At 37.1% G+C, this 14,679-nt stretch overlaps 1 protein-coding gene across 1 annotated transcript in view; it reads left to right on the top strand.

The window, feature by feature from the left end:
• Positions 1-14,679, top strand: part of Hmcn1 (hemicentin 1) — a 438,323-nt gene that overhangs the window by 271,049 nt on the left and 152,595 nt on the right. Inside the window, exons 31-36 of the mRNA XM_070034238.1 lie at positions 1,704-1,982; positions 3,411-3,692; positions 4,734-4,842; positions 6,830-6,999; positions 8,112-8,266; positions 12,087-12,210. Coding sequence (XP_069890339.1) covers positions 1,704-1,982; positions 3,411-3,692; positions 4,734-4,842; positions 6,830-6,999; positions 8,112-8,266; positions 12,087-12,210 — 1,119 coding nt within the window. The remainder of the gene's footprint in view (positions 1-1,703; positions 1,983-3,410; positions 3,693-4,733; positions 4,843-6,829; positions 7,000-8,111; positions 8,267-12,086; positions 12,211-14,679) is intronic.

Consider the following 14,679-nt stretch of genomic DNA (forward strand, 5'->3'; position numbering starts at 1 on the left):
ATGTTAGTATTTTTATATACATTTGAGTAGCCATGTTGAATAAAAGAAGTTATATTTAATGCAGTCTTTTAAAATCATTTATTCCTGTAAATAGAAATCAACAGAAGAAATCAGTTATGAAAAACATGTCCTATAAAAAGGTAACATTACTGAAAGATTATAGAAATCCCAAGCTAAACAAAAATATTACTGTTACCACTGACCCTTACCTAGAGACAGTCATTTAAACTAGAAGTATTATACTTCCCTGCTTGGCTGAGTAGTCTTCTCTACCACTTCTGGATTGTTGCCAGGGTTTGTGATGAATACATCTTGGTGATTGGGTAAGAATCTTATTTCTATGGGACTTAGATTCTTTCATTGCTGATCCACTCATTCATTCTGGATGATGTCCCTAGGCACCTAAAAAAGAAAGCTTTTGAGATTGTCTGAGATGAAAAGCATTGAAATACTCTGACCTTCTAATTTGATAATTTAGGAAACAATGCCATTTCCTCTCTGGCTAACCCTCCAGTGCTTCCTTATACCTTCATTACTTCATTTGTGAAAATGCTTTCATTCCAAAAATGGGGAAAAATTGAAACAGATGCCATACATTGTTAATTGGACTTGGGTTTACAGAGTTCAGTTTGAGAATATGTTTCACACTAGGATAGATTTGTTCCTTCTCCTTACTTGCACACAGACATGAAGATGATGCCAGTAGACCAGTGCACATATAAATAAAAACACATTGTATTGGAATAAGGAAAAAGCAGAAGCAATGTAAAAGGGTGAATAGATGGTGGGAGGGGGGAAGAAAATTGATAGGAAATAAGAACATCGGCTGGGGGAAATTGCTGAAGCATCTATTTAATAAGCACAAAACACTAAATTCAACTCCCAGTTCTCTTAAAAAAGAAAACTTAGAGAATTCTACACATAAGAGAAACATTCTATAGGATATTCTATTTGTAAACATTCATCAACATTATATTAAGACATTCAAATTCAGACACATGCCATTTGATTTCTTGAAAATTTGTACAATTATAGCATAATGCTGGAATGACCATATTCAATACATCTATCAAACTGAGCAACTTGGGTGCTTGCAAAACCCAGTGCTTGGGTGGTGTGAGAGGCCAGACATGAATGAGTGCAGTCAATTGTGAAATATACACGTGGCCAGTTACATGAGTTCAGTTGAATGAATGGACTATAGGCAGTTCAAAAAAGATAAGAAGTAAAAACAAAAGAATCTACAGCTGTTACCAGTAGCCCGTGATGAAAACACTTAGACCTGGATCTTTCATGTTTCATGAAGAGAGGGCATGCCATTGGACATCCGACATTCCTGTTCCCTTTCCTGATTCCAACCATACTATGGCTGTTTATTGCAAGGTTTTATCTTGTTTGCTTTGTTTGTGAAATAGCACTTTCTTAGTTACTCAAACATAAGCTAGTAGACTTCAGTGAGTCCCTGAAATAATGAGTAACTTATGGTTTTTACTGAAATCTGATACTCCAAATTGGCGATATTGGGGTGGGAGTGTAAAGGGACGTAATCTAGTTTATTTTGACCAGACAGACAATTTGTTCTCAGCAGATAATTCACAGACTTCCTGTCTAATTTGTATTTACTTTAAACACATTACTGAACCTCTATAGCATTGAAGAGCTTGACAACTTAGATTTGTTTTTTGTTCTGAAATCTTTTACAGTTCCACCTAGTATTAAAGGAGGGAATGTTACCACTGAAATATCAGCATTGATCAACAGTGTGATTAAACTGGAATGTGAAGCGAGGGGCCTTCCAGTGCCTGTGATTACTTGGTATAAGGACGGCCAGATGATTATATCCAACTCACAAGCACTCTATGTTGATAAAGGGCAGTTCCTTCATATTCCACAAGCGCAGGTCTCTGATTCAGCAACATATACATGTCATGTAACCAATGTTGCTGGAACTGCAGAAAAGTCATTTCATGTTGACATCTATGGTAAGGAAAAATAGATAACCCAATGATTACCCTTCTAATGATGCTTTCTGATATGCCAACATCCAATCTGTTCATAATAAAGAATGGGTGGGATTTCTTTAAGTTGCATGGATGAGATTTGGAACATTTTGTTATGCTCTAGAAAAATATTGATTAAAGCTAAGGTGATTAACAAGTTGTTCAGTTATTCAACAAAATTATGCCCGTGGGACTGGAAGCATCTGGACCATTAGATTCTTGCAACGAAGGTAAGCAAGTTGTTAGGAGTGATATTATTTTCCATGATGCCTCTTTTAAGTTTGTTATCAGTACAAAGGTATTTCAATTCATCATGTCACTTTGTGAGTAGAATTAATATTGATCAAGGATATCCCTGCTACCATTCTCCCACATGCCTTTCAACCTTTCCCATCCCCCAATATTCCTGATGCCATTTTTCTCATATGTACATTGAATATTATGACTGCATTCACTCACCCTTCCTTTCTCTCATTTGTCCTCTTTCTCCTTGACTTTACCTTGCCCAAAAACAACACGTTTAGGCCTCCTCCTGGTATTAATTTCATTAAAATGTAAGTTGTTCAAAGGAGGAACACCACTGGTATCTTCCTGTACATATCCATATTTTAATTAAAACATTTGCATATATATGCATATGACCCAGTGTAGGTTTACACATATATTTATGATTTAGATCTCACTTCCATATATGAATGAAAACACATGCCCTTTGTCTCTCTGAGCCTGATGTACTTAACATAATTTTTCAAGGTCTATCTCTATCCCTATAAATGACATATCAATAATACCATTTTTCCTGATGAGTAAAATTCCATCTTGTGTGTGTATAATGTGATACACACATATAAACACATACATAGCTGGGCACCAGTGGCTCATGCCTGTAATCCTAGCTACTCAGGAGGCTGAGATCTGAGGATCGTGGTTCAAAGCCAACCCAGGCAGGAATGTCCATGAGACTCTTATCTCCAATAAACCACTAGAAAACCAGAAGTGGCGCTGTGGCTCAAGCGGTAGAATGCTTGCCTTGAGCTGAAGAGCACAGGGACAGTGCCCAAGCGCAGAGTTCAAGACCCACGACCAACAAAAAACAAACAAAAGCAATTCATATATGTATGTATGTATGTATGTATGTATACACACATTTGTCCATTGAAGGGTATCTGGGCTGTTTCCGTAACTTTTCTATGTCTTTTCACAGTACAAAGTATTCCAGAATAGTTTTAATAGTTTCAAACCAGTAGAACCAAGAAATTCTTACCTCCGTAGCTTACGAGAAGATGAATACATAGCCAGTTTCTATGATCAAGCTATAGGAGAAGGAAATCTTCCCATTTTGTCATTAGGATATATATTTTATGACTGCCTAAAGAATTACCTGAAATATCACCTTTTTTTTCTGCCTAGTTCCTCCAATAATTGAAGGTGACTTGGCCACCCCTTTGAATAAGCAAGTTATCCTCACTCAGCCCTTGACCTTGGAGTGTAAAGCAGCTGGCAACCCTGCTCCTGCCCTCACTTGGTTAAAAGATGGTGTACCAGTGAAAGCCAGTGACAAGATTCGCATAGAAGCTGGTGGGAAGAAACTTGAAATCTTGAGTGCCTTAGAAGTCGATCGTGGGCAATACATATGTGTGGCTACCAGTGTGGCAGGCGAAAAAGAAATCAAATATGAAGTTGATGTCTTAGGTAATTAAAAGTGTAATTGCCTGGATTCTCAGAATCACGGAAAAACCTAATTAGTGTACTGTATACTAAATTTTGTTCATGTAATATGAACCAATCTAAGATAACATGTAATTTCTAGTTCGCCTCTGGACTGCACATTTCTAGGAGGTAGACTTCACATCTTGACCCATGATCTAAATCTCACATGGATCTTACACATACACTGTTGTGTGTGTGTGTGTGTGTGTGTGTGTGTGTGTGTGTGTGTGCATGCACATGCATGCAAATGTGTGCACGCAAATGTGTGCACACATACACATACACACACATGCCAGTCCTGAGTTCTGGGGCTTGAACTCAAGACCTGGGTGTTGTCTCTGACCACATTTTATTTTAATTTTTGCTCAAGGCTAGCACTGTACCACTCAAGCCACAGGTCTACCTCTTGCTGTTTGTGGTTAATTGGAGATAGGAGTCTTACAGACTTTCCTGCCTTAGTTGGCTTCAAACAGCAATCCTCAGACCTCACCCTCCTGAATATCTAGGAGGCTCACAGGTGTGAGCTACCAGAGCCTAATCCTTTTACTAATTTTGCTTCCATTCTTAAATCATGACAACATCTGATTGCAGTGAGCCACAAGCACTCATCCTGAACACTATTGGGAAACACTCTGGACATTCAGAAATTTCTTTGCAACCTTGAGTCTCTATGTCTTTGCATATTGAAGGATTTTTTAAATACATGACCTAATTTTGGAGGAGGAAGGGTTCCCCTGTCTTTTTCTTATGAAAACAAGCGATGTATAATATGAATTGACTATATTCACATGGCATCAGTAACATCATAGTGCTAACTAGAGAAAAGTGTCTACTACATCCTAAGTATATGCAATGATCCTGGTTAGTGCCTGTTACAAAATGTATTTCTAATACCTATCAATCAAATTTCCTTCACATACCCAAAGGCTATAGTAATTATCAACTTTCTAATCTGCTGTTTATCAGTGTTTGATGTAATGATGTGTCTTTCCTCTTTTCACGTCCATTCCTGCTGTTCTGTAGTGCCACCAGCTGTAGAGGGAGGAGATGAAATATCATACTTCATTGTTTTGGTTAATAACCTACTGGAGCTGGATTGTCATGTGACAGGCTCACCTCCACCAACTATCATGTAAGGGTTTTGGTATGTCTTCAAAACACTTCTGTTTTGCTAGGTGTTCTGAAATCATTAAAACTCTTTGGAAAGGCTATGCCATGTAAAATTCAAAGTAAAACCATATTCCTCTTACATATTTTTAATTTTATTTTATTGTAAAGATGCTGTACAGAGGAATTACATTTACATGAGTAAAGTACATTTCTCATTGAACACTGTTACCTACTCCATTGTTGTTCTCCCACTGTCCCTTCCCTCCCCCTATTCCCACTACTCCCCACTCACGAAGTTGTAAAGGTCATTTCTGACATAGTGCCCTGGTCCTGTGAGTGTCCTTGCAACAGGTCATCTTTTGTACTTCTTTCTGCATTTTGTTATTCCCCTTCCTTCCCTTCTCCCAATCAGATATATATATATATATATATATATATATATATATATATATATATTTATTTATACATATACAAGATGGAAGGTATCAGAATCAAAAACAGAGATTTCCAGGAATAAAACCAATGGAAAAAGAAAAATGAAATAAAATAAGAAGAAAGAACTAGATATAGTACATTGGCGATATCAAGGCTGACAAATAAAACAAACAAACCTGTTGTTTCCATGCCTTGGAGTTCATTTCAATTATCATCATTTTATATGGTCATGTAGCCCCCCCCCCCACACACACAAAGAAACTTCTATGTGGTACTCAAAGAGTGCCTTAATTTCTTCAACTTGAGACATTCCTTTATATCATTGTAGATACTACTTTTTTAAAATGCTGGTACTGGGGTTTGAACTTGGGGCCTAGGCACTGTCTTTGAGCCTTTTGTGCTTAAGGTTAGCATACTACCACTTGAGCCATACCTCTACTTCCAGAGTTTAGGTGCTTAGTTGTAGATAAGAATCTCATCAATTTTCCTGGATTGCTTTGAGCCATGAACCTCAGATCTCAGCCTCCTAGGTATCTAGGATTACAGACAAGCATGACCCACTGAAATCCAATTCAAAATGATATCGTGAATTGAGAGAGACAGGTTATCAAGCATTATTGTTAGCTCTTCTTGAAGTACTGAAATGCTTAACAAATTAGAAAGTAAAAAGGATAACAGACAGAGGGACAGAAGACGATATGCTTAACATTTGCACTGCATACAAAAATGGGATGGGATATGCAAAGGAAGAATTGGGAAACTAGGTGAATGAGATATATTCACACATGATTAAAACCTAAGTGGAAGCTGGGCACCAGTGGCTCACACTTGTAATCCTAGCTACTTGAAAGGCTGAGATTGGGAGTATCATAGTTTGAGGCCAGCCTGCTCAAATACACATGACCCCTTCTTAATCAACAGCTGGACATGGTAATACATACCTGTCATCCTAGCTACATCGGAATTTAAGTACAAGAAGATTGAAATTCCAGGCCAACTTGGAATAAAAACTCATAGAGACTCGATATCAACAGAAACATGCTGAACATGGTTGTTCACTCAACTATTCTGGGAATTTATTAAAAAGGAAGATTGTGGTCCAGCCAATGCCTCAAAATTAACCAGTGCAAAAAAGAGCTAGAGCTCAGCAATAAAGTGCTTGTCTAGAAAGCACAAGATCCTCAGTTCAAACTCCAGTACCACCAAGAGAAATTAACCTAAACAGAAAATTGTAGCTCAAAAAACTTAAAATATATAAAATTATGTGATTTCATATAGATGTTTTTAGACTGTGCAGTTAATGTTAGTTAAGTATTGAAGTCAATGATGCTTAGGGTCATTTGCCCCTTCTATAACCTAAAATGATTAGAAAAATAAAGAACTCAATACATAGTTATTCCAGCAATATGCCACTTTATATGTTAGGCCATATTTCCTTCTTCTCTTTGTCATTCATAATTTATTTTACAGATTGAATAATTGGGAAATGACATAAATTCAAAATAGAGCAGAACTTATATGTATACACATATAAAAGTTATATACATGCCCAGAATTCTTTTATTTTTCTATAGGTGGCTGAAAGATGGTCATCTAATTGATGAAACAGATGGGTTCAAGATTTTACTAAATGGACGCAAACTGGTTATTACTCAGGCTCAGGTGTCAGACACAGGCCTATATCAGTGTGTGGCATCCAATATGGCTGGAAACCACAGGAAAGAATTTGAAGTGACTGTACATGGTATGTATCAGAAGGGACGGGAGTCACATTGGCAGTTCACCTCAGTGTTATTTTTTTAAATCTACTTCAGCTTGTATCCCAGTCATCTGGATACATGTTGAGTTGTTGAAAGTAGTGTGAAAGGTGTGAATTTCTATTATGAAGACAAACTTGAGATTCCCTTAGTCATTCAACAAAGAAGTATCATGTGAATAAATAGAGACAGAGTTTACATTTGAGGAAGTGTATTCCATGTAGAGTGCTGCAGTCTGAAGACTGAGACTAAGTAAGATTGAAGAGACAGGCAGCAAATTCCAATTTAATGGGTTGTGTCAGCATTTAAGAGTGATGGTGAATGTAGAACTTTCCAGAAGCTGAGACTGAGGGTGTAATTACAAGATCTAGGGAACATAAGCACATTCACAGAACTGGCACATTTGGGTTACAACCATTAATCTGATGACAGGAACAAGTCTCTGCCAGAGTATTAGATGTCTTGCTTGCCGGCAAAACTTGAGAAAGAAGGGAATGGACCCAGGGATTGGAGAGCCATTTGGAAGCCACCAGAAGAAGTCTGTGAATCTCAGTTTCATTCCTTTTTTCTGTCTCTGTAGACTTGTTTTAATCATGGTTTGGGATTTTTGTGGGATTTTTTTGTGCCCAATGTCCTGTGATGGAATATGGATAATCCTGTTTCTCAGTCTTAGTTCCAACTTCTTGAGAGAGAGCCTGGCCCACCCAGCTTAAATCAAGCCGCCATTTCAGGTTCAGTCAACCTTGCTGGGAGTGAAGTCATGTGGCATAAATATTATAGGAGTCACAACCTGATTTAATGAGTTAGTTCAGAAAAGTGTACAGTCATTATTGATTGGGAAAACACACCATAAGTTTAAACCAAACAGCCGTGATAGATTGATGTAGCCAGATGTACATTTTGCTTATTCTTTGGACAATTAGAAATCTGTAGTTGACAAGCAAGTGATATTTAAAATTGCTAAAAGTTCTTAAGTTTGTGATGAAATTACTTCACCATTTTTTGAAGTAAGGTTTTATTTTTTCTTTCTAAATTTATTCATATGTAATTTAATACAGTTTAATCCCCTTGATGATGCTTTTTTATTTTCTCTCTCTAGTTCCTCCAACAATCAAGTCTTCAGGACTTTCTGAAATGACTGTGGTAAAACACAAGCCTGTTACCTTGCAGTGCATAGCCAATGGCATTCCAAACCCATCCATTACATGGTTAAAAGATGGCCAGCCTGTGAATACTGCCCAAGGAAATCTCAAAGTAAGTGCAAATATTACTGAGAACAAAGTAAGAAAGCTGCAGAGAACTTCCCAGAGCTATCCCATCATTATTTTTTTCAAAGATTTTATTGTTAAGTTGTTATACAAAGAGGGTGCAGTTTTATCAGTCAGGTTCTGAGTATGATTCTTTTTGATAAATGTTACCCCTCCCATGCGCTCCTCCATTTCTCCCCCTCCCATCCTGCTCTCATGTTACGTAATACAGTTTTTACATAATGTATGTTGAATATAATAACTGCATTTGCTTCCCTTCTTCCTTCTGTTTGTGTGACCCCCCCCCCTTTGTGTGACCCCCAAAACATGTTTCCACAATTGTCTTAATTCTAAGTTTCCCATTAGACAGATTTTGGTAGAGATTTTGTAAAAATGCCGTTTTCTTTAGTTATTTCACATGAACTTAAAGAGAAAATACTTCAACAATGATAGAGAACTGTGAATAATAGTTGGGCATTTATCATTTTGGTTATTCCTGTTTCACCTATTAAAAACTTGTTGTCTCATGAGTGGGTAATATGCAGAAGTCATAATCCCTTATGTCCCAATGAGTTCACTGTAGACTAAAATTATGGTAAAGTCCTCTGTGTGTGTGTGTGTGTGTGTGTGTGTGTGAGAGAGAGAGAGAGAGAGAGAGAGAGAGAGAGAGAGAGAGAGACAGACAGACAGACAGAGACAGAGACAGAGAGACAGAGAGACAGAGAGAGAGACAGAGAGACAGAGAGACAGAGAGACAGAGAGACAGAGAGAGAGACAGAGAGAGAGAGCATCCTGGAAATTCTAATGTGAGTTGTGAGCTTGAAAAGAGCAAAGACACAATAAGTCTTTGGGGATAGGTTTACTTCCTGAAAGCATGGTCCCTGCCATATCACAGTGTCTTAGAGCATATATTGATAGGTAAATGTAGAACAGATTTCAAATGTAGATAATTTTAAAAATGCATTTAAAATCAGAGTCAATTAGTTGAAACTTGAACCAACCTAACTGGTGAATGAGAGCTTGAATGTGACTTGTGATAAATTTTCTTGAGTTCTTCTTTATGGAAGTAATGACAGATATCCTGTCATTTGTTATCCCTATTTCATATTCATTGGTATTCATCTTATATTAAACCTTTGATCTAGAGAAATACTCAGTGTACAGGTTTCAAACATAGGGTAGGTAAATAATTGTTTATCTAGAAGATACACTTTATCATGTTAGTGATGCCAAAAGAGAAATGTAGGCTACAGTGTCTGATTTAAAGAGAGGATATAGAGAGGGTAGAGGGCATTACCAATGATGAAAGTCTTTAAGATGAGGAAGAGTTCCAAGGAAATCTTCAAAGAAGGTTCAGAAGAAGATGCAAGAGTTAAATGCATGATTTAGTATAAAACAACCAAGTATTGCAGAGGTGACGGTCACTGGCAACCAGGTTTCATAGAGAGCATAATGCTTCTTGAAGACCTGAATGCAAGCCAGTGGTATGAGGAGCAGTGGCAATAGAGAGGTGGCTTCAGAGGACACTGTGAGCTGGAAGGAATCACTTACCTAAGGCCAGTGATTTGATTGTTAATACAAGGGAATAAGATGCCATTGAAGAGTTTTGAGACAGTTGTGGTATGATCAGTTTTCCATTTTACATATACACATGCCTTGCTTCACCATGTGCACACATTCTGAGAAATGCATGGTTAGCTGAGTTAACTTTTACAGACCTATATGATAAAATCTCATTTGTACCTACAGTACATGATTTATACAATCATGTACAGAGGGGGTGGGAAGAGAGAAAGAGCGCATACCACTGACCAAAACAATGTTATTGTGTGGTTCATAACTATAGTTACCTGGATCCTCTCTGAAAAATACATTGGGGGTGCCAAGAGTAGATGTCTAAAACCAGTTAGGATCAAAGAAAGAAACAGAAATGTGAACTCACATTCTGGCCTTGGAGGAGAAGGTATTTGGATAGATTGGAGAGTTATTTACTAGTGAAATCATTGGGGGTTGGTGAGAGACTTTCTAAAAGGTGAGAGAGAGGGATGTACAAGTAAGACTGTCAGGAATCTATCTACCTTATATACCTGTGTCATTAACTGGATAAATGTCACTGATCATGTGTCATTAATGTAACATGATTAATGGCACTGCTGTCTTAAAACTCTTCATGGAAATTGTAGCCCAACAATGAGATGGGATATTCTGGAAAAGGACAGGTTGAGGGAGAAAAGTTGTGAGTTGAGGCTTAGACTTTGCAAGGCTGAATTCAACAGGTAGAGATGTCACTAGATCCTTGAATACTTGGTGGTGCAGCTCAGCAAGAAGCTCCGCTACAGATTCTAGCACACTGATATTTGAAATCTAATGGGTAAGGAATAAGAAACGAAAGAAGAGCGGGTCAACCTAGACATCTACGCAATATTGTAGTAGTAAATACAAGCATATGAAAGTGTGTTATTTAACACGCTTAATATAGTATGACTGGAAAATAGGTTAAGTGGGAATCCATATGGGAATTTGGAGAGATCATTTGGGGTCAGAATGTGGTGAACCTGGATGGCTTTTCTGGGTTCAGATTTCATTCTGGGCAAGGTGGGGAGCCATGCATGAGGTTTGAAAGGGGGACTACTTAAATGATCAAATTTCCATTTTAAAGAAATTATTCTGGCAGTATATACAAAATAGATGAACAATTGGGGAGGTTGGAGGCACTGGAACATTAGTTAGGAAGCCATTATAATCCACAGTGACTGTGGAAATGGAAAACAGGGGCTCTTGAAAACATGCTGTGGTATAATTAATAGACATTGAAGTAGGCTCCAAAACCCAGAAGGCTGGAAAAATCGTGGGTGCCACTGGAAAATACAATGAAATTAGATTTCAGGGAAACAATGGAGTAATTTATTCATTTAATTCTGGATAGGTTAAATTTTATATACTAACCTGTCTAACAGGTAGTCTGAACTACAGCTCCAGATTTCAGGAGATAAATCAAGGCTAAAAGTCTGCATACAGTTTTGTTTTTTTTTGTTTTACCAATACTGAGGATTTGGAAGAAAACTGTCAGTTGGTTCAATATCCAGCTGAAAAGAAAGAGGAAGAAGAATCTATAGAGTAATGTTAAAAAAAAAAGTCAGAGAAGTGCTGTCTTCAAAGATTTAGGTCATAGTGATGTCAGTGCTTCAGATGATGGAGAAAGGTTTGTGCTGACTATGTAGGACAATGGATTATGGGATTGGAAGATACTGGTGATTTCAGAAGAATTCCTTCCAAAGAGGAACTTCTGGTCTACCAGCCTCAAAATGGGAATGATCAGTTACAAGGAGTTTAAAGAGAGAAATAAGGAAAAACAATCAGAAAAAAATGTATCTGCACTCCTCTTTTTCATATTTTATAATTTTTATTTTTTGGGCTCCCATGACAATTTAATCAAAAAGGATTGTTGCTTTAAAACTATTTATGAAGTGTTATATAAAATGTGGCCATTTTTTTTCAAATAGCTTAAAATTTCATCTCAGACTTCATTGTTCAGTGCGAAAAGTCTTTTATTCAGAAGAGTTTTATGACTATACCAGCAGACTGGCCTTGGGTTATTTTAGTTTGTGTTTTCCAATGAATAAGAATAAGCTTTCAAGCAAACTAGCCTGTTTTCTTATGCATAATGAAGTGATCTGGCCCTAATCTGTCAGGAGATGATTAAGCTATTGGCAGGAAAATATAATTAGATATTACAAACTTAGATGATTTTTTATTTTAATCTGGGCAAATGTTTCAAGTTCAAGTACAAAGTACCAAATACTGCCATGCTTTCTGCTCCCAATTAGATACAGTCTTCTGGTCGAGTTCTACAAATTGCCAAAACTTTGTTGGAAGATGCTGGCAGATACACATGTGTGGCTACCAACGCTGCTGGAGAAATCCAACAGCACACTCAACTGCATGTGCATGGTAATGTAATTTCCATATCAGAACAAAAGAATACTTCATGGCACTTTTTATGATTGGGCTCATTTTGACTGACTTATGTTATTGAAAAGTAATTAACTTAGTTCTATGTGAAATGTTAGTTAACTGTAATTCTAATTCCCTTGTAATACATTAACCTATGAAGCTTTTCAGTTTTCAAGCAGTCCAATAGAATGTTCTGTGTTTTAGATTGTCTATATTACTTTAACTGATTGTTTTGTACAGACCATTCTGTTGAGAAAGACACAAATTTAAGGGTACTACCTGAGTTTTGTTTATAATTTTCCTGCCTGTTTCCGTGAGGTTTTTTGGGGAGCTGGAGCTGGCTTTTGCTTAGTATTCTCTGATGTGTTTTAATGAGAAGTGTGGGTGGCCATGGAACACATAATCAATAATAGCTTCACAGTAAACTTGAAAGATGACATGACCTTGAATATAAGGTTTTAGATCTTCAGAGACTTGCCAAAATGTCAGAAATTGGAGGCTTGGATTTCCTGATTCACTCAGGATATTTGCAGAGAGATAGCCAAACTCTTTGTGTGTGCACTCTTCATTTCCTCTAATTCATGCCATTGCTTGTTCATTTTTATTCCTTTTGCCATTCGTTTATCTATGTTAGTTAAAACTGCTGAGAAATGAGAAAGTAGAAGGGGAAAGGAAGATTTCAGTCAGAGATTCAGATTTTCTACTCTGCTGCTTTGCATCTTTGTTTTCATTTTAATTAACCAGTTAGAATTTACATAATCTGTTTCCTTAATATTGTCAATAAATCAATTACTCTTTCTCCAGAGTCCTAGCTATGAACAATTCTGTATGTCACACACATACACCATAGTCTTTAGGAGTGTCTTTTATTCTTTCACTGAGCATTGAATTGCAGACCAATATTTGAAAGGAAGCACTTTGGCATTACCTGACAGGCTGACACCACTGTCCTTTAAATTGTCACTTAAACTTTCATATTCCTAGTGCTCTTGGACAGCTGTCACCAACATCTACTCAAATCTTCAATTGCACCAAGAATGTTCCAGGGGTGGGTTTTCTCTCCTCCCAAAATTCACCCCCCCAGGCTCCTTTGATCTCGTTGCATATGAAGAAAGCAGTCTCCTGAGCCCAGTCTTAGATTTCTTGATTCAGGTGGCTGTGCACACATATATGGAGAAATAGGAGGTCAGATATTGAAGACTGATCTACAGATTTACCAGTAAAGTTAAGAATGACTAAAAACCAGAAAGACCAAAAGCAATTTAGTGTTCTTTCAAATAAGCAAAATAACAGAAGCATAGAGGAAAAGCACAAGTAAATAATCTAAAAATCCACAGTGGTAGAAAATGGTAACACAATTATCAGTTGTCAGGAAAAAGGAGTTAGGGTATACATCTACATGGAAACTCATCACAGAAAAGGGAAGAAGGTGAGAAAAAACCTGGGTTCCTAGAAAAAGGAAAAGTAGCAGAAAGTTAGTTATGAAAACTTTACTAAAAAATGCTGGGTCAGATGGAAAATAGAGAACAATCTTATTGATGCAAGTGTGGAATAGAGATAAGATACAGTAATGCCTTAAAAATATTTTGTCTAGTGCAATCCTGATTGGTCTGTATAACTGTTCATCTCACTGAAAGGAGAAAACTGGTGAAGTGAACTTGTACTGTTAGGACCATGCTGTGGGCAGTTATGTGACTGAGCTCTCAAGGGAAAACTTTACCTCATCTTGGAACTCAGATGGCAGTGTCACATAGGAAAGGAAAGGGCTCTGAACTGGAATTAGTCTTCTTCTTTTCTTTTATACAGGTAATGTACAGAGGAATTACAGTTACATAATTAAAGCAATAAGTAAATTTCTTTTCAAACGTTGCCTCTTCCCTCATTTTTTCCTACTTTCCCTCCCCTGTGTCCCCCCAAGATGTACAGATTATTTCCAACATACTGTCTTGTGAATATTACTGTTGCATTTTTTCTAAATTTCAGAAATAATCAGAGATGTCAAAAGAGTCTAGGAAATTACTTAATGAAAAGCTTCAAAAAGGGATAGGAGGTTACAAGGACAAGTTAATGGAATGCCAAAAGAAATCTGTAGAAAGAGTGTGGAAAGACAGTAGCTTAAAGACAGCATGCATTGCAAAGCTTGAAAATATTGGAACTGCATTCCTGTGATGACTTGAGATAATAATTAAGCCTCATAAAAGGGACAATCAATCTTAGAAGTCAGAAGTAGAAGTTACAATGTGAAGAACAATAGAGGAACAAGCACTTTTCTTAAGTATGTTTGCACACATAAACTGTATTCTTTATGAGGGCCTATATTCATTCATTGAGTAATTAACAAAAAGAATTTTATCTGAATGGAGGCATTTTGGCATTAGCTCCTGTTGAAAGGTTAGGGACAGACAGACAGTGCTGTCCCTTAGCTTCCCCTGTACTTTCTAAATGCTTCCTGAGTATTCTATCCAA

This window comes from Dipodomys merriami, unplaced genomic scaffold (assembly GCF_024711535.1).
Source record: "Dipodomys merriami isolate MVZ:Mamm:240054 unplaced genomic scaffold, mDipMer1.0.p SCAF_24, whole genome shotgun sequence".
Lineage (NCBI taxonomy): Eukaryota > Metazoa > Chordata > Mammalia > Rodentia > Heteromyidae > Dipodomys > Dipodomys merriami.